The sequence below is a fragment of the Aspergillus aculeatinus genome, assembly GCF_003184765.1.
Source record: "Aspergillus aculeatinus CBS 121060 unplaced genomic scaffold BO66scaffold_7, whole genome shotgun sequence".
Lineage (NCBI taxonomy): Eukaryota > Fungi > Ascomycota > Eurotiomycetes > Eurotiales > Aspergillaceae > Aspergillus > Aspergillus aculeatinus.
Window position 1 is genome coordinate 464461 of NW_020291476.1, and position 20567 is coordinate 485027.

The 20567-nt window shown below is 52.5% G+C and overlaps 10 protein-coding genes across 10 annotated transcripts; 4 read left to right on the top strand and 6 right to left on the bottom strand.

The window, feature by feature from the left end:
- Positions 1–40: 40 nt before the first annotated feature.
- BO66DRAFT_389068 (uncharacterized protein) lies at positions 41–1028 on the bottom strand (the record flags this gene model as incomplete). The annotated part of the gene is made up of 1 exon (XM_025646713.1): positions 41–1028. A coding segment is annotated over exon 1 (644 nt), but the record flags the coding sequence as incomplete, so codon positions are not given.
- Positions 1029–1175: 147 nt separating this feature from the next.
- On the bottom strand, positions 1176–2774 carry BO66DRAFT_389069 (putative mitochondrial ADP,ATP carrier protein (Ant)). Its single transcript, XM_025646714.1, has 4 exons — positions 2686–2774; positions 2470–2491; positions 2023–2345; positions 1176–1961 (listed from the first exon to the last, which is right to left on the bottom strand). Exons 1-4 carry the CDS (start codon positions 2734–2736, stop codon positions 1398–1400), a joined length of 960 nt encoding a protein of 319 aa, XP_025507302.1. The 5' UTR covers positions 2737–2774; the 3' UTR covers positions 1176–1397.
- Positions 2775–4744: 1970 nt separating this feature from the next.
- On the bottom strand, positions 4745–6807 carry BO66DRAFT_418096 (KRI1 family protein). Its single transcript, XM_025649720.1, has 2 exons — positions 6582–6807; positions 4745–6520 (listed from the first exon to the last, which is right to left on the bottom strand). Exons 1-2 carry the CDS (start codon positions 6748–6750, stop codon positions 4878–4880), a joined length of 1812 nt encoding a protein of 603 aa, XP_025507303.1. The 5' UTR covers positions 6751–6807; the 3' UTR covers positions 4745–4877.
- A 226-nt stretch (positions 6808–7033) lies between these two features.
- Positions 7034–11905, top strand: BO66DRAFT_342812 (putative transcription factor SipA3). The gene is made up of 6 exons (XM_025644474.1): positions 7034–7240; positions 7327–7690; positions 7745–10214; positions 10262–10348; positions 10401–10622; positions 10669–11905. The coding sequence occupies exons 1-6, from the start codon at positions 7185–7187 to the stop codon at positions 11643–11645; spliced, it is 4176 nt and encodes a 1391-aa protein (XP_025507304.1). The 5' UTR covers positions 7034–7184; the 3' UTR covers positions 11646–11905.
- Positions 11906–12029: 124 nt separating this feature from the next.
- On the bottom strand, positions 12030–12967 carry BO66DRAFT_426419 (uncharacterized protein; the record flags this gene model as incomplete). The annotated part of the gene is made up of 1 exon (XM_025650286.1): positions 12030–12967. The coding sequence occupies exon 1, from the start codon at positions 12768–12770 to the stop codon at positions 12030–12032; it is 741 nt and encodes a 246-aa protein (XP_025507305.1). The 5' UTR covers positions 12771–12967.
- A 17-nt stretch (positions 12968–12984) lies between these two features.
- On the top strand, positions 12985–13400 carry BO66DRAFT_223440 (uncharacterized protein). The gene has a single exon (XM_025642701.1). The coding sequence runs from the start codon at positions 13043–13045 to the stop codon at positions 13331–13333; it is 291 nt and encodes a 96-aa protein (XP_025507306.1). The 5' UTR covers positions 12985–13042; the 3' UTR covers positions 13334–13400.
- On the top strand, positions 13377–14735 carry BO66DRAFT_408823 (UDP-galactose transporter HUT1; the record flags this gene model as incomplete). Its single annotated transcript, XM_025649146.1, has 2 exons — positions 13377–13588; positions 13658–14735. 2 exons carry the CDS (start codon positions 13377–13379, stop codon positions 14733–14735), a joined length of 1290 nt encoding a protein of 429 aa, XP_025507307.1.
- A 210-nt stretch (positions 14736–14945) lies between these two features.
- BO66DRAFT_280050 (peptidylprolyl isomerase) lies at positions 14946–15633 on the bottom strand (the record flags this gene model as incomplete). Its single annotated transcript, XM_025643056.1, has 3 exons — positions 14946–15100; positions 15167–15269; positions 15541–15633. Coding segments are annotated over 3 exons (351 nt in total), but the record flags the coding sequence as incomplete, so codon positions are not given.
- Positions 15634–16934: 1301 nt separating this feature from the next.
- BO66DRAFT_408825 (uncharacterized protein) lies at positions 16935–17734 on the top strand (the record flags this gene model as incomplete). The annotated part of the gene is made up of 3 exons (XM_025649147.1): positions 16935–17036; positions 17120–17424; positions 17503–17734. The coding sequence occupies 3 exons, from the start codon at positions 16935–16937 to the stop codon at positions 17732–17734; spliced, it is 639 nt and encodes a 212-aa protein (XP_025507309.1).
- Positions 17735–17770: 36 nt separating this feature from the next.
- BO66DRAFT_314966 (putative 3-oxo-5-alpha-steroid 4-dehydrogenase) lies at positions 17771–18940 on the bottom strand (the record flags this gene model as incomplete). Its single annotated transcript, XM_025643454.1, has 3 exons — positions 17771–18171; positions 18241–18733; positions 18842–18940. 3 exons carry the CDS (start codon positions 18938–18940, stop codon positions 17771–17773), a joined length of 993 nt encoding a protein of 330 aa, XP_025507310.1.
- Between the last annotated feature and the right edge of the window lie 1627 nt (positions 18941–20567).

Consider the following 20567-nt stretch of genomic DNA (forward strand, 5'->3'; position numbering starts at 1 on the left):
GACAAGTCCAATATTCAAACCCCTTCCCCCCACCCACTAGATACATGACCCCCCCACTATTCCTTCTCGATTAGAAGAGAAGAGAAGAGGCTCACTTATCATGCACATCATTAATCTTCTTCCACACCTCCGCCTCCACCTCGGCCAACTTGGTCCCCGCACTGCGGAGCCACGACTTGGCGTTCGCCACGATGCTGCTTCCCGCCTCGCCGTCCTCGTCGAGATCCACCCGCCCTGAGACGCCGGGGTCGTAGTGCAGCGGGAGTTGTTGGGACGTTGCCGTCGCCGTCGCTGCCGGGCGCGAGGTCGTTGTGGCGCTGGTCGGGGGCTGGTAGAGGGAGGCGTAGGGGGTTGTTGTTGCGTTGGGGATAGCCGTGGGGACTGGGTTTGGGGGGCTGTATTGGTGTTGCGTTGTGGTGCTGTATGGGAATTGTTGTTGTGGTGGGTGTTGCTGTTGTGGTTGGAGGGCCGATGGGGGTTGGGAGTTTGTTGTTGATGGGGTAATTGCTGTGATTGCTGGCGCTGCGGTTGTTTGTGGTGGTTGTGCTGGTGGTTGTGCTCCTGCTGCTATGGCGGCTGGATTGGGGATCTCGCCTGTTTTGGGGGGTGGAGGTATGGAGGTTCCTAGAGCGGAAGCTGAGGCTGAAGTTGTAGGTGCTGGGACGGGAGGAGCTCCTGGCTGTGGGGGTGGGGGAGAGGTGGTCGTGGTGCTCGAGCTTGGGATGGGGGCGTCGCTCATGGTGGTTGGTGTTGGGGTGTATGTTGAGGATGGAGGTGCTGCCGGCGCAGGCGCTGGCGTTTGCACGGGCAGGGAAGGTATATCGTTGGGTTGCGCGGTGGCGTAGATGGGTGAGTATGATGGTGCAGTTGAGGTAGCTGCCGCGGTGGTGGGAGGTTGCGATGAGCTGTCAACGACACCTTCTTCAGGCTGCGGCCCTCGGGATGAGGTTCTCTTAGGGGAATCCCCGTGTATGTTTGAAGTTTTGTCGTCCATACTGTGAATGCGATCTAGCCCTGTGAAGTTGTAGTTCGAGGTGTTGAAGGAGCTACTCCCTGCTCCAGTACGACATAAAACGACGTCACTGCATGGGGCGGGTACACGTGACGTTGGTCAGGTGACCAGGATCGGAAAATTCTACCAGACAAGGTTTACAGAGGCAAACTACGAGGAGATATTGGAAAGAAAAAGAAAAGCTTTGCAGGCAGTAAAATACAACTGGTACAAGAGGAAATGACACACTTCTTTATGCCCAAGACAAACGTGTCATTCTTGAGGCATATTTCTATCCTCCCCAGTATCGTCCAGCATCCGGTAGTTACACCGGACGACTGGCCAACCCCTTCCCCAGAAGGATTCACACCGACTCAAACAGATTTGACCTTTTTAGTCAAATCGTTTAGCCAGAGCCACCCTTGTACTTCTTTCCGAAGAGCAGGAGCTGAACCTGGTCGTAGATGGACAGGACACCAGCACCAGCAACACCACGGAGGATGTTAGCACCAGCACCCTTGAAGAGGGACTTGACACCCTCACGGGCGACAATCTGGCGGAAAGCATCGGCGGAGGACTTGTACTTGACGGCCTCACCGGAGGTCATCATCATACGACGACGAACGGTGTCAAGAGGGTAAGAAGCGATACCAGCACCAGTGGTGACAGTCCAGCCGAGAAGGAAAGAAGCAAGGAAGTTACCCTCGAGAGGACCAACGAGAACGACGGGCTTGATGGAGTCGTACATGCCGAAGTACAGACCACGGTAGACAACAATACCAGCAACAGAGGGACCGAAACCACGGTAGAGACCGGCAATACCGTCGGAAGCGAGGGTCTTCTTGTAGACGTCGACGAGACCGTTGAACTGACGCTCACCGTTGCCCTTGGCGGACTTGGCGTCGTTGGCGAGACGGGTACGGGCGTAATCCAGAGAGTAAACGAAGAGGAGGGAAGTGGCACCAGCAGCCTGTTCGTCTGATTAGTGACTGCCCGTCTTCAAAACACTCGTGTAGATCGGGAATACATACACCACCGGAGGCAAGGTTACCCATCATCCACTTGGCGTATCCATCACGCTCCTTCTTGTAGGCGAACATAGACTTGTAGGTGTCACGGAAAGCGAAGTTGAGGGCCTGGGTAGGGAAGTAACGGATGACGTTGGCAGTGTTACCTCTCCAGAGAGAGACAACACCCTCAGCGGCGGCGGTACGACGGAAGCAGTCGGCGATACCGTTGTACTTGCGGTCGAGACGACCAGCGCGGAGCATCTCATCCTGGTTCTGGATGAGGAGCTTGATACGCTCGATGGGGGCAGCAGCAGTCTTGGAGACAGCAGCGGAAACACCACCCACTGTGGACAGTAGTTAGTATCATTGATCCATAGATAGCAGTCGATAATGTGGTGTCGTTGATTAATGGATGAGAGATCGATCATTGGGTGGCGATCGATCCATGGGACCTGGGATTTCACATACTCATGAAGTCGACGACGAAGCCCTGTAAAATTTTTTTATTAGCATTGCGTTCCATCAAGAATGAAGCAGATCGACCAGCATTTCGAAACCCCGACCCATTCGACACAATGCAAGCTCATTTCGACTCATTCAATGCCATTTCGAGTTGGATATCGAAGGGCGCGTGATGCGAAAAAACTGGTCGACTGTCGAGCGGAGGGACAGGTAGCAACTTACGGGCATGCCGAAGACCGACTTGTCGGCCTGGTTAACGTCACCGTTGGCCATTTTTACGGCTGTGAGAAACGAAAACTAAACAAAAAAAGAGAGGAGAGAGATAGTGCCAGACAAACAGGACACTTCACGGGGGGATGGGGGAAAGAAGAGAAAGAAGAAGGGAAGGGAAGGGAGAAAAAATAGCGAACCGAGGGCTCTTGTAAGCGGGAAGAAGCGAGCGGAGACGCTAGGACTCTCTTGGGTCTCTTTCTTTTTGGGGGGGGTGGGAGGGAGGGAGAAAGGGAAATTTGTTTCGCTGGCCTGAATGTGCAGTCAAAGCAATGGCAGCGGCGGCGAACAGCGGCCACACTAGTCCACTTTGAGAAGGCTATCTGGGTGCCGGTCCGGAGTAGGGAGTTTTCCCATTGTACTTACAGTAGGGGAAAAGGGAGAAAAGGGAGGGAGGGAGGAAAGGAGGCGGCGGGTCTACCGGCCACCAAGGAAAAAAAAATTTAGAAAAAGTGAAAAAAAACTGGGTCCGGCGCTAATGCTGGCCCAGGCAACCAGAGCCGATATCTCCCGATCGCGCCAGTAACCGTCCCGACCGCTGATATGAGAAGAGGAAAAAGAGGGAAATCTCTCACTGTTGAGTTATTTATGGAGCAGAAGCAATCGTCCCTACGTACTCCGTACTCTTACAAGTATCAATTAATTTCATCCAAGACTAACTATTCAGTTGGATTGAGACTTGTCCACTACCAGGACATAGTTTAATGAAGACATGACAATTTGTTCTGTAGAATGCCAATGCCCAGAGCCTCAGTTGGAGATTCCATATCGGGACCATCGGCGCCCCCAAAACAACAACAATCCTCCTCCTCATAATAATAACAAAGAGACCGGTCACTTGCTGCCTTAGTGCCTCGTCAGCGATTCCGCCCGTCTTCACCGAACCAACTTTTGTCCGCGTGCAGCAGCAGCAGCAGCAGTCGCAGTAGCAGCCGCCGCCGCCGCATAACTAACACAAGTCGAGACGCATATCCCTTTCTCCAACTCCTCCCGGTTACCCGATGGCAAATTTCCTTCCTTTGGATTCTGGTTCCCGGAAAAACTTGTCTTTGCTCGGGCCAAGGAGAAAAATCTGACCTTCCCTTAGTCCTACAGCCTCATCATTATTTACTACTCGTACTATGTATCTACTCTGGAGTATACGTAGAAGTCTGATTCGTATACTTTCATTTAAGCGCGTGCACCGACTTTCGGCTGTCATCCCGCGTTTTCCCCCCGTCATTCGCTCCGTCCGGAGGATACTAAGGCTCGGAGAAGTTGGGCCAGGCCGCCAGAGGCACGGGAGTGAATAATGAGAAGTCTTTTCACTCGGTAATGCGGAGGTGCTAATAGGTTCCAACTTCTAGGACCTGGGGCAGATTTACATCGGTATCGAGTATTGAAATTGTCAACTGTTTGATTCTTACTCAAGTTCTACTATTATTGGACCTTTTTCCATCCTTGAGTTAGAGAAATCTGTGCAGAGTCTTCCGGATCCGGATCCGTCGCATATCAAATAGTCCTCCGTAGGGTTGCTTATCGCTGCCTCCCATGCGCTTAGGGAAGACACGGGTTCAACTACGAAGCTTAAAAACAGAAGAAACAATGTCCAATTGGGTCCACATTAATGAATACTAGACCCCCTACTCTCTCGCCATGATGATATCCACTTTTTTCGCCTCTTCTACTGAGTACAGGACACTCCAGTGTACCAGATTGTGCCCTCACGCAGGGGCCCACAGGGCCTGAGAGTCTGCTGCGTCGGGATGATAACCTAGCCCAGTCTGGGAAGTCGATGTACACGACTCACCCTAAAGAAGTTCAATCACACTCAGCCAGGTACATTTAAAGAGCTTATTTATCATTGTCCTGAGCGCTCGGGATCTTGTATGCATACACCAATTTGAAGACATCTTCAATTGTGCATTCAATCGCCTGTTGCAGCCCTAGCCGAGTAAAACGGTACCTAGATCATACAAAGCCACCTTGAAGCTTGTCCAATGCAATGTTTACAGCCATATGCAACGAAGTAGGTATATCTTGCATCTAAAATCTATCAAAACACGGATGTATCGCTAAGAACTTTTCTGAACTGAAACCATTCAAGACAAGACAACGATCTTGTAATGACATACATGCTCAAGACTGTAGCTCGGTTAAAGCATTTAGTGCTTCTTCGACCTCTTTCTCTTCTTCTTCCTGGGCTCACCATCGCGGATATCAACCTTGCCCACATCTTCCTTGTCTGCCGTAGGGGCCTTGGGAGCCTCATCAGAGATTCTGGGGCCTTCTTCATCACCGAAGGTGTCCTTGCGCCATTGCCTAAGGCGAGCCTTCTTGCCCAACTTCCTTTGGTCCTTGTACTTCTTCTCCGGGTCACGGAATGACGCAAGTTTCTTTAGGCCTGCAAACTGGTTGAGTTGGTTGTCATCGGCCATGAGAATATCCCGAGAAGTAAGCCCAAAGCTTTGAGGCGAGGTCTCGCGGTAACGGAATCCGGTTGCGTTCTTCTTGGTAGCTCCAGGAAGCAAGCTGATATCCAGGTCCAGATTGCGGTCCACGGCTTCCTCGATACGCATGCGATCCTTGCGGGATTCGCGCTTTTGATCTCTCCTCTCCTGCGCCTTGCTCTTCTTCTTCTCTCCCTCCTGCTCATCCCCCATTTCAACGTCCGAATCGGCCACAGCGGGCACCTCTTCCTCCTCATCGAAGTCTGGCACGAGATCCTTGATATCGATATCATCGTCCCATGTGGGCTTCTTGGGGTGCTTCTTGCCATCGGGGCCAGTTTCGGCATAGTAGTCCTCGCCAAACCGTTTCTGCATTTCGGCCTCCCAATCCTTGTCATCCCAAGCATCGTCCAGGAAGCGGACCCAATCTTCATCCGTCAACTCAGTTCCATGGATGCCGGCAACCTCCTTGATCTTCTCAACCTTCTCCTGCAGTTCTTCCATCTTCAGCTTGCGAAGTCGGTTCTTCTCAACTTCGCGCTGTTTCTTTTCCTGCTCTTTCTGCTCTCGCTCCGCATCTCTGCGCTTCTTTCTCATGCTCTTTTCCTCTCTGCGGACAGACTGCTGGTTGGTAGCGTCACGAGAATGCGTCATGAGAGTAGCATTCATCTTGCTGGGATCCTCAAAGCGGAAATTGTATGCCTCCTCGAATGCTTCCGCACGCTCGTCCTCTTCCTCGTCGTCGGACTCGAATGGCTGCAGCTCCGATCGGCCAGCCGGAATCCATGCCCTTGCTGACAGGAAGTTTGACAAGAACGTCTCCGGATCCTTGTCCGCATTCTCAATGTCCAGATTTGCATCAGTCTTAGCTTCGGGGAAAGACTCGGGCTTGGATTTAGCGACAAGGAAGTCATCTTCCTCGTCCTTCTCGGATGCATCCTCGTCACCAACAGCAGCGTGCATCTCCTTGACAATGGCGTTCTTCAGGTCGGCCTGCTCTTGGGCATAGGTTTTAGGAGCACTGCTCGTGTCTTCCTCGTCGGCCAAGTTGGCGCCGCTGAGTAGGTTCTCTCGGTGATAATCGCGCAGGGTCATTGGCTTCTCCTTCTTCTCTGTGTTCTGTGGTTGCTCCTCGTCGAGTTTAGTGAAGAACTTGGCATTCGGGTCGTACACGCGAGGGTCTTTGGATCGGATCGCCTTGATAGTGTCCATGATTTCAACATCCACAGCCTCAGTAGCCAGCTCTCCGAAATCGTCCTCTTCTTCATCCGATGATGACTCTTCATCGGAATCCTCATCTTCCCCGTCACGATCACGACGTTTGCCAAGTACCGAAGACTTGCCTAGCTTTGACTCCACTATAGTGATCCAGAGGTTAGGCCAATCGTTGAGAGAATCGAGATAGTGGAGTGGCCTTACGTTGCTGCATCTCTTCTCTCTTCTTATTATGCTCAAAGCGACGAGCGTAATCCTCATTGATCTTGAAAACGACATCCTCGTTGCTGATAGGAACGCCACCAGATTCACCTTCCGAGTCGCTGGAGCTGTCATCCAGCAACTTGCGCGACTTCTTAGATGGAGGCGCCATCTTTTCTCAGGAAGAAACTGCAAGTGACTTGAATCCTGGAATGTTGCTCTGAGAATAGGATTGAATGAGTTCTCCGCCGCAGGGGAAAAAAAAGGCGGTTGCCGGCAGAAAAAAAAGGCTCCACCCTGACCGCCCTCCTGGACCCATCGACCCCGTTCTGCCTGATTAACCAGGCTGCGGGACAAAGACACTGACGTAGCCAATTAAATCATGCGCGGTCCTGTATCCGCCTAGATGGTCAGAGGCACTCGATCTCCTAAAGCTCCCCCCCTCCACTGCGACATAACCCCCTCCTATCCCTTGCTGCTATTCTCCTCATTTTTTTTGGATGCTGCTTACTTGAATTGATACCCATGGTAACTTGGGATCGAATCTCTGTCAATTCTCCACGTTATTCTCGCTCGCATCGGTGTATGGCTGGTGACATACACTAGATGTCGACTCAGCCGCAGATCCCATTACCCCAGGTTGGGAAGCTTGTCAGTGTGGTGTGAGTATTCGACGCTCTGCCATTCCATCTAATGCGCTTCAAAGCTCCAAAAATGTGTACCATCTAACGTTTTCTTTCTCTCCAAGTCCGGTCGGTTTAAAGGAGGCTGCACTCGATTCCCCCACGTTCCGTGCCGCCGCTCTTCACTTCTCCGACCAGATCGAATTCCTCGAGAGATGGCTCGATGGCTATGCGAAAGCCACCTCCAAGCTCGCCACAGAACTGGCGGCAATAGAAGGCGCCGTTAGCGTCTTTCTGTCCTACTCCACGAATCCTTTAATGGTCTCCGAAGCCGTCTTGGACCATGATTACACTCTACAGTCGATGCGGAGATGTGGTGACAGCTCAAAGGACATGTGGAACGGATTAGTGTCTACTGTCAAGAAGCTGGAATCTTTCGTCTCCGAACCCATAAGGGCATTCATTCAGGAGGACTTGCGGAACTTCAAGGTAATAAATATGGGGCCCCTTAAATTAAGGATCCGTTTCTGACCCCCGCTCAAGGAGAACCGTCGCACGCTCGGCGAGACACAGAAACAGTACGACTACTTGCTGGCCCGGTATTCGTCACAGTCCAAATCCAAAGAGCCCTCGGCGCTACGGGAAGATGCCTTCCAGCTTCATGAGGCCCGCAAAGCCTATCTCAAAGCATCGATGGATTTCTCAATTCAAGCACCTCAGCTGCGGAACGCGCTTGACAGGTTGTTGGTTCGCGTCTCCTTTGATCAGTGGCGAGAGCTCAAGACCTTCCATACCAACAATGGTAGCTCATTCGCAAAGTGGGCTCACGAAATGGACCGCATCAAGGGCTGGGTGCACGAAATGGATGGAAATGAGAAGTCTGCCAAGCGGGAGCTTCTGGCTTCTAGGAAGCAGATCGAGGAGGCTGCAGAAATCGCAGCTAGGCCATCTCGTGAGTTAGATGATTACTCTGTATCCACAGTCCCATACCTTGGCTCGCGTCCTCTGTCGATAAATAGCATGTCGAAAGAGGCAAGACCTGAGAAGCAAGGGTGGTTATATCTTCGGACTCTCTCGGGTAAACCTACACGCACTGTCTGGGTTAGGCGCTGGTCCTTTCTGAAACACGGTATCTTTGGCTGTCTCGTCCAGGGCACTCGCACCGGTGGTGTTGAGGAGAGCGAACGTATTGGTGTCCTACTCTGCAGTATTCGACCGGCTTTTCAAGAAGACCGGAGGTTCTGTTTCGAGGTCAAGACGAAGAGTAACACCATTATGCTCCAGGCTGAGACACAGAAAGACCTGATGGATTGGATTGCCGCCTTTGAGGCTGCTAAGCGCAAGGCTCTCGAAAATCCATCGAGCACCGACCTCTCCGTGTCCGGCAAAGTCACTGTTCAGGACCCTGCTTTTGCAATTTCTCAACCCCCAGCGCCGGAATTTGCCGCTGATCCTGCCGACTCTCTCACGCCTCATACAAGCGATGAGCAGGGCTCGTCCGATCGCATTGGGATGCTCTCGCTGCCAGAGAAGGATCCGTCTGCTCTTCGCAACAGTAGCGACTTCAGCAGCTACCGGAGGTTGACGACACTGGACTCTGACAGCCCTGCCCGCGAACACACTTCACGTCTCATGCAGAAGCTGGATCTTCACCGCAAATCAAATAATAATACAGTGCAGTCCTCGCAATCTATCCCCGGAGTCGCAGGCGGGATTGCTAGTCTCATCACCGCAAGTCATAGTGCTATTGCTTCTGGAAGTACTCTACCCGTTGACCCCGATGGGACTAGATCCCGTAGCTCGACTCTTGGTAATGATTCTCCCACAACCCTTGCCCCGATGACGTTGGCCAACCCCCCTGCTCCGACCAGTATGAGCAAGGCTGCTGTATTCGTGAGCAATGAACGTGGTATAGGACTCGGTCAAATCGACAAGACAGGTGGAATGCCCAGCGGCATGATGGCGAACTTGTGGGGTAGCTCCAATTGGGGCTTCTTGAACAGGTTTGAGCCTGAGCGACTGGGACTGCCGGCCGATCAGGACCCGGACAAGCCACCTGCTCAAACGAAAGATCCCTCTAAACAATTTCTGATCGCAGAAGCCGACACTTCGAGTGGATCTGTCACGCCTAAACCACAGAAGACCGGGTCGCGCCATAGACCGACGGTGAGTTTGGACGGCGACTCGTCTAAAATACAGCAAGCGCTCATGGGTGATTCGCACGACTACCCTAGCTTCTATCCACCGCAGCTTAAAATTCATGATGCCCAATTCCGACTGCTTTTCCCCGATATCAAGAAGGATGAGCCTTTGGTTATGGTATTCCGGGCCACATGGAGCCCGAACGACCAGCAAGATTTCCCTGGGAGGGCTTATGTCACAACCCAAAATATCTATTTCTACAGCCACCACTTCGGTCTGGTACTGACGACAAGCATATCTCTGGAAAGCATTAAAGAGATCACTGCTGCTACTGGTAGAGATTGTGACTTTTTGTTTGTACACCTGATACCTCTTCCTGGCGACGACACACCAAGTCGTGGAACGATTAAAACCTTCCTGGAGCCACTAAGACTCCTTCAGAGGCGACTCAACTTCCTTATACACAATATGGCGGCTGCCGAACCTCTGGGACTGGAAGCCATTTTCAAGACTTTGATCAGAATGGAGACAGAGGCAATGACACGGACACCAAGCCTGGATAGCTGGGAGGACGTGGGCGCTGGGGGCGACAAGAACGACCTCAGTGATGCGCCGACAGGAGGCTCTAAGAAGGACTCTCGCTTACCTATCTACATTGACAATGACCTCAACATGCACAAAAAGCACGGCAATGGCAAGGACATTCCAAAGTTCCGACTTCCCACTCAGCCTGTTCAGTATGTTCCCCAGGGGAATCTTCACTTGGCTGCAGAGAAGGTGTTCGACATCAGTCCTAAAGCAGTGTTCCACATCCTCTTCGGGGATAAGAGTGCTGTGTGGCAGCTGCTTCTGCATCAACGAAATGCTCAGGGTAAGTTATAGCCGAGTCCAGTCCGGCGCTTGCTAAGATCGTCACAGGTATCAAACAAGGGCCCTGGACCAGACATGAGTCCAATCATCTAAGGCGGGACTTCAACTACTCAATTGAGACCACCGATATTCTAGGTAAGTATTTTGGCTTCCCTGGACGGGTTACGCCTGGTCTGACAATCAGTAGGGGCCAAGCATAGCCAAACCATCTCAGATTACCAAATGATCGACGTTCTCAATGACCACCTTTGTTACGTCATCACGGACAAACGCACTCCCTGGCACCTCCCATTCAAGCGGTCCTTTAGGTTGGTCAGCAAGGTTGTGATTACCTTTGTCGCTAAGGGCAAGAGCAAACTCTCTATCTACACGAAAGTGGAATGGCTATGGTCTCCGTATGGCCTGCAGAGTGAGTTTTTTGCTGGGAACATACAAGGCACCGCTAATTATCTCAGGCATCGTGGATAAGAGTGCAAGCAGTGACTTGGAACAAGACGCGCTAGACCTCGTCGACCTCGTAGGTGACCAGGTTCGCAGACTAGGCGCACATAGTCGAACGAAAAAGGCCATCACGATCTTCGGCCATGTCGGGCGTCAGAATTTCGCCTCGCAGTTCTCACCTTCCGGGGACTTGAAGCTGGAATCACGCAAGCCTCGCGTCCAGAGAAATATGGCTCACCTTTTGTTCGAGACGTTCTTATCCTTCCTGGAGAGTGCTGTGTCATCCCTCCTCATGTGGACAGTTGCTTTCCTACGCTGGTCATGGAAGACCACCAATGCGCATACAGTGATCTTGTCCCTACTATTGGCGAGCGTGCTAATAAATGGGTTCTATTCGTCACGAGTTGTTCATGAATGGTGGGATGACAGGAGTATTGGAAACTTCATGGCCCGCATTGGAGTCGGTCCCGATAATGTGATGAGTAGAGCTATCTATATGAGGGATATCGACGAGGCCATTGCGAACATAACCGTCGGGCGCGGAAGCGGCAACGTAAGTGACTGCTTCGCGACGTTCCATCAACAGACCTTGCGCGAGCCAGGGACGGCCTTGTCTTTGGGGTCGGCTGGTTTTAGAGACTCCATGACCAAGAGCGCAGCTCGCAGGATCCAACAGACCCGTGAACGGCTGGCTACCTACCGACACAACCTCCTAGTGGCTCTTCGAGTGGTAAATAGCATCGAACGAGAAGTCATCCAGAATGAGTGGGAGCGGTGGCTTCGACAGGAACTACGCCGCTGTCGCCAGGTCGGGATCCTCCTCGGCCAGAATGATGACCTTGATGATGCCGAAATGGAGGGGGAGCGAACCAACTCGAATGCGTTCGCCAACCTGAGTGGCGACGTCAAGCAATGGTACGGCATGTACTGCTCCAGTTGCCAGGCCGAACGGTCACATATCGAAGACGATCATGCTTTCGGTGAGCTTTAGACATCCATGGCCGGTCTTGCTTGCGTGGTGCCAATTCTCTTCTTTCATGTGCCCTTCTTTCGTCCCAGGCTGAAACAATACCCGACAATGCGAGGCGATCTGTTTTATATCAATTGTATCTCTCCAGAAGCACGGTTGTATCTTTGTTGCCGTTCTCAGCGCATGTATATAATTTTGGTCGGGTTTGGGCTGTAATAGTATAAATTGGACGAGACTCTGCTGTGCTGTGCAAACCGGTGGTAGACCGTTCCCTGTCCTCGTCGTCGTCGTCCTTCATCTTTTTTTTTCGCGTTTGTCCAGCCAGCTGCAAACCCCAAACCCATGCATGGGCCCCCTTCTCTCCAACTGGCAAGCAGAGAACAAGACTCGGGAACGAGAACGGTATCAATTCTGTCTCGGCTTCACCGCACCATCCTGCACAACATAATAGACCACCGTACTATCCCCACCCATCTGCCTATCCACCATAGCGAGAAGCATCCTCTTCCCACCCCACTCCCTAGTGGCACGGGCCTGTTTCCGATACCGGTAATATTCCTTCAACTTGTCCGCCTTGCTTCCGCCGCTACCATTATTGCTGCCGTTATCATCCTCGCCCACTACCACCCCCGCCTCATCCTCAACTTCACCCCCTAGATCCCCAGGATCCTCCGCCTCCGGTAGCGCGTCAAACACCCCGGCCAACCGCCGGAGACTCCACGTGTGGCCCTGCACGGTGGGGAGGACGAACATGCGTTCGAGCTCGAGGTCCTCCTCGCGGAGCCCGCGTTCGAGGAGGTAGAATTGCTCGTCCGGGTGGGTGTAGAGGCGGTGCGGGGGGATTCCCGAGATGAGGTTGATTTTTTCGGTGCGGGATTCGGTGGATGTCGGGGCAGTAGGGACAGTGGATGGGAGCTCGTGGATTTGGAGGGAGGTCCAGAGGTGTTGGTGTTGAAGGTTGTGGAGGACTTGGAGGGTGAGGGCGGAGGTTTTGGGGTTGAGGTTGAGGTTGAGGTTGAGGTTGAGGTTGAGGTTAGAGCTTGGGGTTGTGGTGGGGGTTGAGGATGATGGTGGTGATGTTGATGCCGGTGTTGCGTAGGAGGTGATGAGGGTTGTTAGGGCGGAGGGGGTGGTTGTTGAGGTCATGGTTGTATGTGTCTGTCTGTCGTGCTTGGTGTTGCGCGCGGCTGAAGATGGAGGAGTGTAGAGATCGCAAGGCGGGAGGTGATACGGTGATTGGTGGAGGGGAAGTTTGTGTGGTGCGTGTGACGAGATTGGGTCTGTTGGATGGTTAGAGTCAATTGTAGTGAATGCGCGACAATTGCTTCCAAGCTCAATCTGCACCTATACAAAGTGGAGGATCGGACTAAAAAGTTGGAGAAGGAAATCCCCCCTCGGGCGGGGCGGAAAAAAGGGCGATGGATTCGCGCCGGCCGAAGTTCCGCGGCGCGTTTTTGGGAACGGACGGGGAGAAGAACAGCTGCAGGCAGGAAAGAACAGAACACATGGCATCATCTGAAACACATTTCTATAAAGTTATTTCGAGACCCCCAGTCACTTTCTTTTCTTTCCCTTGCTTTCGAGTCACTCTTTTGAAGTTGTTCTTGTCTCCCAGTATTTATGCGACCTGGTGGAGATTATTTTTGTTTCTGATTCAAATACTCTGTTGGTCCTGTTGTCACAGTCCTTCCACAACTTCGTTGCATTAGTTTCAAGTTACCAGAGACCCAACTGCGCTCGCTTCCTCTGCCAATGGCACGTCAAAAACAAACAGCACCCTTACAACGGGCCACTTCTTCCCAACTCATGCATGTGCCACCGAATGAATCGAGTGCGCAGTCACTCAAGCAGCAGAACGGAGCTGCTGTCGCCCATAATCATGTCTCTGGAGTGAAGGATGCGACGCAAGATACCCCTGGCCTGATGCAGCTTGCTGTCTGCGTTCTGGGAATCTATGCTTCTTTGTATGTGTCTGGGATGATTCTTGACTCTGCGCATTATAGGGAAAACTAAAGCTGACTGCTGCACACCAGTCTGTCATGGGGTGTCCTCCAAGAAGCCATCACCACCGTCTCCTATCCGGTTCAACCTCCGAGCGCTGAGTTGCCCGAACCGCCCACCGAGCGCTTCACATACTCGATTGTCCTGAACACGATCCAATCCACCTTTGCCGCCATCACCGGCTTCCTCTACCTCTTCTTCTCGACTCCGTCCGGACAGAAGGTCCCCTCCATCTTCCCCACGCGGAAGATCCTCTTCCCCTTGCTCCTGGTCAGCATCTCCTCGTCGCTCGCATCCCCCTTCGGATATGCCAGTCTCGCGCACATCGACTACCTCACCTTCATCCTCGCCAAGTCGTGCAAACTGCTCCCGGTCATGTTCCTCCACCTGACCATCTTCCGCAAGCGCTACCCGCTCTACAAGTACGGCGTGGTCCTTCTGGTCACGCTCGGCGTCGCGACCTTCACGCTGCACCACCCGGGCACGAGCAAAAAGGTGGCCGCCTCTGCGGCCAAGGGCCAGTCCGGCTCCAGCGCGTGGGGGATTTTCCTGTTATCGATCAACCTGCTGCTGGACGGCCTCACCAACACCACCCAGGACCACATCTTCACCTCGCCGCAGACCTACACCCGGTTCACAGGCCCGCAGATGATGGTCGCGCAGAACGTGCTCTCGACGCTCCTGACCAGCAGCTATCTGCTGGTGATGCCCCATCTGTCGGCGACGGGCCTCCTGCACAACCTCCTGCCGTTCCCGATCCCGCCGTCCACGGAGACGGAGCTGACGGCCGCGATCGGGTTCCTGTCGCGCCATCCGGAGGCGCTGAAGAACGTGCTCGGGTTCGCGGCGTGCGGGGCGGTCGGGCAGCTGTTCATCTTCTACACGCTCTCGCGGTTCTCGTCGCTGTTGCTGGTGACGGTGACGGTGACGCGCAAGATGCTGACGATGCTGCTGAGCGTGTTCTGGTTCGGACACTCGCTGTCGGCGGGACAGTGGCTGGGGGTGCTGTTGGTGTTTGGCGGCGTCGGCGCCGAGGCGGTCGTGCAGCGACAGGAGAAGAAGGCCAAGGAGAAGACGCGAGCTGCCGCTGCGGCCACAAAGAAGGAGTAGTCACAAGCATCCTGCTCGAAGGGGGTGTCCATCCGCCATCAAAGTTCCCATTTCACGATTGTACATATCAAGTTTAGAAATCATCATCTCCATAGACCTATGCTTGCAATCCATCACTCAGCATATCATCACCGCAGTGGTATCAAGCCCTTCCCCTCATCTTGTCATCAATCAAGGACATCTTCCTTATTCCAACCAACCACATAAAATCTACTTCCTCCCCTCAACCATGATAATATGATACCCAAACCCCGTCTTCACCTCCACATACTTGGGATTCGCCGTCGTACTCGGCTCCAGCTCGTACGCCGCCTTCTCAAAGTCCCCATTCAAGCTCCCGCGGACCTTCCACCCCAGGGATCCACCTTTTGTGTTGAGGATGTGTCAATACAAACAGGATCAGATCCATAAGGAGAGAAAGAGAAACATACCCTGCCGCGCCTTATCCTCCGACATCTCCCGCGCGACCTCATCGAACTTGGCCCCGTTGCGGAGTTTCTCTAGCGCTTCTTCTTTCTTGGAGTGTTTCTCGCACTGTTGAGAGTGAGTTTAAGGGTTAGTACGCTGGGTAGGGGATTTCGGGGTGGCATATGTATCTCTCCTCTCTTTCTGATAAGGAAGCTAGGACGCTGACGCTGCCGCTGAGGGGAGGAAGCGCAGCCTGGTTGCGATCCCGCCTCATGCGTACATATCCAACTTGAACTTGAAAGATAGGGTGTAGGTGTGTGTGGGTCATTAAGTAGCTACTACCCCCCCTCTGCCCCAGATCCAATAAGCTACAGACATATGAATAGTCAATACGTACAAGAATATGCCGCACGTTGATCGCCGTCGCGGGCTTGAGGCCTTTCTTGTCGCCGCCGCTGTCTTTGCCCTTTTTGTCGCCGCCGCTGCCTTTGTTTTTACCCATGGTGTTGGTGTCTGAGGAGTGGAGCTGGGATGTTTAATGACGTGAAGTGTAGTGGGGATGAGGCAGAGGCAGGTTGTTTGTGGTTGTTGGGAATGTTGGAAGTTGAGGTGGTGGTGGTGGTGGGGAAGCAAGGTGAGGATGTGGGGGTTTTGGTGCCTGAGGTTCAAGGTTTGATGCTGCATGTACTGTATTTGAAGGTTGATTGGGGTTGGTTGGGGGATTCTGGGTGTATAGGTTAGACTTAGCCTGGGGTCTTTGGGCTAGTGGTTTATCGATTATTGGGTATATTGTAATCCAATGTAGTTGGGAGAGTTATTGGATGTGGACAGGTTGCATATGGTGTACGCTGTTAGATATGCGTAGCTGGGTTTCCCCTCCAGGCTATTTTCGGGGTCGGGTTCGAGGGCCGGAGGTATGTAGATGTTTCTATAGAAGTGTACCGACTATCGACGTCGACAGCATACTACGAAAGGTGGTCTACTATTGAGATTTCCAGAATAGTTACTGACACACAAGACGAGTACATGCAGAATTGCGAGGTAGGACTATATCCCGTACAACCTTACTTTGTTCCTCCAAACCGCTGGAGAACCGGATCAATATATCCAGCCCAGTATGTAAGCTCAGATCGATCAACAATTAGCCGGCAGTAATTTAGCATTAATAGAACCCAGAAAGCTCGATTTAGCTTCTTCAGCACTTACTTCACAACATAGTATACCGAGTACACCCAAAGTCAGAAATCATGATGTCATCATTCTCCCTGAAAAGTCGCCCAGTTCACCAGATCGAGTCATGTTCATTCATGTGAGTCCTTCCATTGTCAATAAGACATCGTGTTCTATCCCGCCTATTGAATCACCTGATCCCAGGGGGCAGAGTACTCGTAACCTCGAGTCCACTGTCTCTCAAACAAAGAAACCCAAACTGCAGCCTGCAGCCTCCAGCTGCAGCCTGCCATATCTATTTTTCCAAGAAGTCCGCCTCCGCTCTCCGCACTCGGGATTCCGATTGACCCCTCATCCGCAAGCTAAAAGTAGTAACAAGGCGAGGACGGGAGTAAATTTAGGACAGAGGATTCTAACCAACCACTGACTGCACTTAGGAGGTCGGACGTTTTTTCTTTATTTCTATTTTCGGAGACGTCCAATTCTCTGTCTGCATTGAGCTTTTCGTACTCGTACTCGTACATGCGATTGCTCTCATGCAGTGACAGCGTGTCCGAAAGTTGTCGAGTTGTCGAGTTTTGAAACGGAAGGTGTACTACGAGTACTCTGTACCTGAACCAGATGGGGGAGCTCGAGAGGGCCCGCATCAAGCAATTGCCATCGGATGCCTTCTACATTGCCGACTTCATCTCGGAGGTGGAGGAAGCCCTTTTGCTCCAGAAGGTTTGTTCCTGAATATAGTCACATATTTAGTCCTTACTTAGCTGAGTCATATGGTACGTGTTATGATTTACGATTTTCTCTAGATCGGTACCGCTCCCCTACCGCGCTGGACGCATCTCGCACATCGTCGCCTTCAAACCTGGCCATCTGCTTTGACCAAGACCAACACCCTCGTTGCCTCTCCGCTTCCCTCCTGGCTCGTCTCACCCATAGTGACCCCGCGCTTCGATGCCCTCAACATCTTCCAAGATGCCCCGCACGGCGCCCCGAATCATGTCCTGGTGAACGAGTACTGTCCCGGGCAAGGGATCATGCCTCATGAAGACGGCGCAGCATATTACCCGCTCGTGGCTACTGTGAGCCTCGGAGCGCCGATCGTGCTGGATCTGTATGACAAGCCCACGGCCGACACTAAAGATGGCTTGGATCGCCAACCAAAATATCGCATCCTGCAATAGCGACGTAGTCTGCTGGTCACCACGGACGGGATCTACACGGACTTCTTGCATGGGATTGCGGAAACCGACAGGGACGAGCAACTCAGTGCCGGTTACATCTGCAATTGGGGCTTGCTGAGGGAGCCCGAACGGTACGAATGTGGCTGGTCTCAGAGAGGAACTAGGATCAGTCTAACTTATCGTGACGTGCTCAAGGTCGCGAAGCTGGGAAGCACAATGAAATTCTTGAATAGACGATAGTCCGGGTTGCAGACAACTTCGACGTTTAACCTAGAATCAGTACATGCCAGGAATCATATTCCACTTCCCTTGCATTGAAATTCTGCCGAATTTCTGGATATACCATCGTCGGGTGTTGGCCGTTGTCAGACCAAGGTTGATGGCCACAAAGGCCATAGCCGCCAGAATCGTCTTATTGATGGTTTCCCCCTGCGGAGCGGCTAAGAATGCCAGGGACAAGTAGATGACACACTCTGCCGTATAGTGCGGGCATACAAGCCTGTGGAAAAGAGGGTGAGTCGGCAGGGTATACTTCTTTAGGGAGAAGAGATAGTGGTGAGCGTCGTGCTGGAGACCGGATGCGAGCAGGAAAATCGGAAGGAAGACGAAGGTGCGGAGTGAAGGGGCTATGGTGACCTTCACATCATCAAGGGCAATTGGGCGGGCCAGAAGCGTGCCTGTGGCATGATCAATGGGACTTTCTCTCTTGTGTTGCGCCATGCGTTGGGGGGGAGGGGTTGCTGTACCTGCTCCTTCAGCCCACACCGCAACCGACATCCCCAGGTAGAAAGCAAGGCCTACGAGCCAGTGAATAAACCACATTCGAGACGCGGATGGCCTCGAGAACACGAAGCACTCATACAACCGCCTTACCCCCTGGAGAAGCATGCACACCCAACAAAGCAAGATTTGGTTTATCGTCATGGACCTCTGCAGGTGATCTGGGCTGACCCTCGTTGCAAAGGCCTGGAACGCAGCGCCACGGCAAAGGAGCTGCACGCCCCAAAAGACCGAGGCTGCCATGGAAGCGACATAGAATTGCGTGAAGTAGCTGTGAGGGACTCTCAGGGAGGCAAGGTAGTCGAGGATGCGTGTTGTTACTGGGGATGACGAGGGTGAGGAGGAGGAAGTTGTGGACGCTGGGGTAGAGGGGGGCTTCGAGTCGGTTGATGTTGCACGAGCGCCATAAATAACGAAGCGCGAGTGCAACGAGTCCGGCAACAGGCTGACCGACAGAATCTAAGGTTTCTCAATTTAGTTCATTCTCAACGGACCGTGTCCAGAGCGTGCAGCATCGTCTCCGACTGTTGTCTGCCTCGGCTTCTCGGATGCTTCGGCTGATCATACCGTACAAGATGCGAGGATGAAGAAGGCTCGAAGGGCATCGATAGCGTCCATGTGCGTGGAGGCAAGCGCTGTATCCACCAGGCCGGCGAGCATGTCCATTGCGACCGGTTACTATGTAGTTGTATGGGGTGCGTGTCCGCCACAGGAAGAATGACTGTGGGTGGGGAGTACGGAGTAAGAAGAGGTTCGGCCGGCAAGAATAAGATCAAGAATAAGAAGGACGATAAACAATTAACAAACAGGGTTCGAGTCCAGTCTAGAGCCGATCTGGCTGGTGAGTGGTGTGTTTTGGTTTCAGTCTGGGTTCCAAGTTACTAACTACCTTAGTATACGAGGAAACGGGGACTGCATTGGGGGAAAATCGGGGGCGCGGAGGGAGGCCCTGGTATTATTTGTTGTATGTTACCAGTTTTACCAGCCTGGTACTACAGTACTTTACACACTTGAATGTTCCTGTCATGATGATGCGACACGATCAAAGGTCGAGTGGGGAGAATAAAAACACCGAAACTCCACAGCCAAGGGCTGAGTGAGATGAGCAGTCGTAAATCATAAACAAGCAAACCCGTCGGACCAGAAAGGAAGAAAGGATTTCGGCGGTTGTTTGATCCACTCAGGGTCTCGTGATGTCAAAGGTGAAGAGGGAGAGCATCAAGGGCTGAAGAAAGCGACCTCCTTGGTTACGGGGATTGTACGGCGGATGAAACATGTCGCCCACATTGTCGGTTCTGTAAGGATGTTACAGGATACGGAGAAAGAGATAGCCTGAGGGAGTGTCAACAACAAAGATCTTCTCTCCTACGGTCCTACCTCTCCTCCCTCCGCCATCCACCATCACTGCAACACCAGTCCTCGATCAAAAAGGGTCCTACTCTTCCTGCCAGCATTCCGGATCGTCAGATGCCGGCTGTTGACGGAGGGGTAAAAAGAGACCCCCTCCTCTATCTTTGACGTCTTGGGTGCTTGGTTGGCTCTCACACCCTCTTTTCTCCCCCATTGCTGTGTGTCGACTCTCTTGCTCCTGCACAAGCAAATCCGAATTCCATGGACTGGGTTCAGACTAATAATAAATTATCTATACAAGACCAAGCGAGTCATCCAGTGCAGTGAAAGAATAGAAATGGAAGAAAAGAAAGAATAATAATAATAAACTGGAAAACAAGAGAACAGCAAGAAGTTCAGCCAGTTAGCCAAGTTGTGCGAGATGAGTGGGGCGATAAGCCGGAAGAAAGAGGGACATTGACTGGTCTTGCCAGGAGGAGAAGATCGCTGAAGGACGAAACCTTCTAACCCGCATGCGGCAACCGGCGGGCTACTCACTGTCAATCATTGGAGGAGCCGAGGGGGGCAAGCGGATGGCTAGCCTGATAGCCTACGCCAGCTTCCAGGGAACTGCCACAAATCCGTCACTCATTCCCACCCTCCGTTCCAGAGCTTGCCCGAGTTTCAGTCGCTGCAACGCCGTCCGTCCAAAAAAGGGCTAAAAAATGGAAAAAAAAAGAATCGCCCGTCCAAAAAAATGCCAGACAAGGTCGAATGATAGGGAAGAGAAGGGGGAAAAAAGGAAAGGATCGAGAAAAAGCAAAAAAAAGCAGCAGCAGCAACAACAACAACAAGAGGCAAGCAAAAGAGAAGGCAAGACGTTTAATCAGACCAGTCCGCCACCACTGCATCCATGCTTGCTTGCTTGATTGCTGTCTGTCTGTCTACTACTGTGAGTTCGGAG

Coding starts and splice junctions, on each gene's coding strand:
- BO66DRAFT_389069 (XM_025646714.1), bottom strand. CDS start 2,736: ATGGCCAACGGTGACGTTAACCAGGCCGACAAGTCGGTCTTCGGCATG. Junction 2,346..2,469: donor CTTCGTCGTCGACTTCATGA/GTATGTGAAATC, acceptor TACTGTCCACAG/TGGGTGGTGTTTCCGCTGCT. Junction 1,962..2,022: donor GTAACCTTGCCTCCGGTGGT/GTATGTATTCCC, acceptor TCAGACGAACAG/GCTGCTGGTGCCACTTCCCT.
- BO66DRAFT_418096 (XM_025649720.1), bottom strand. CDS start 6,750: ATGGCGCCTCCATCTAAGAAGTCGCGCAAGTTGCTGGATGACAGCTCC. Junction 6,521..6,581: donor GAGAGAAGAGATGCAGCAAC/GTAAGGCCACTC, acceptor GGATCACTATAG/TGGAGTCAAAGCTAGGCAAG.
- BO66DRAFT_342812 (XM_025644474.1), top strand. CDS start 7,185: ATGTCGACTCAGCCGCAGATCCCATTACCCCAGGTTGGGAAGCTTGTC. Junction 7,241..7,326: donor GGGAAGCTTGTCAGTGTGGT/GTGAGTATTCGA, acceptor TTTCTCTCCAAG/TCCGGTCGGTTTAAAGGAGG. Junction 10,623..10,668: donor GTCTCCGTATGGCCTGCAGA/GTGAGTTTTTTG, acceptor TAATTATCTCAG/GCATCGTGGATAAGAGTGCA.
- BO66DRAFT_223440 (XM_025642701.1), top strand. CDS start 13,043: ATGGATTCGCGCCGGCCGAAGTTCCGCGGCGCGTTTTTGGGAACGGAC.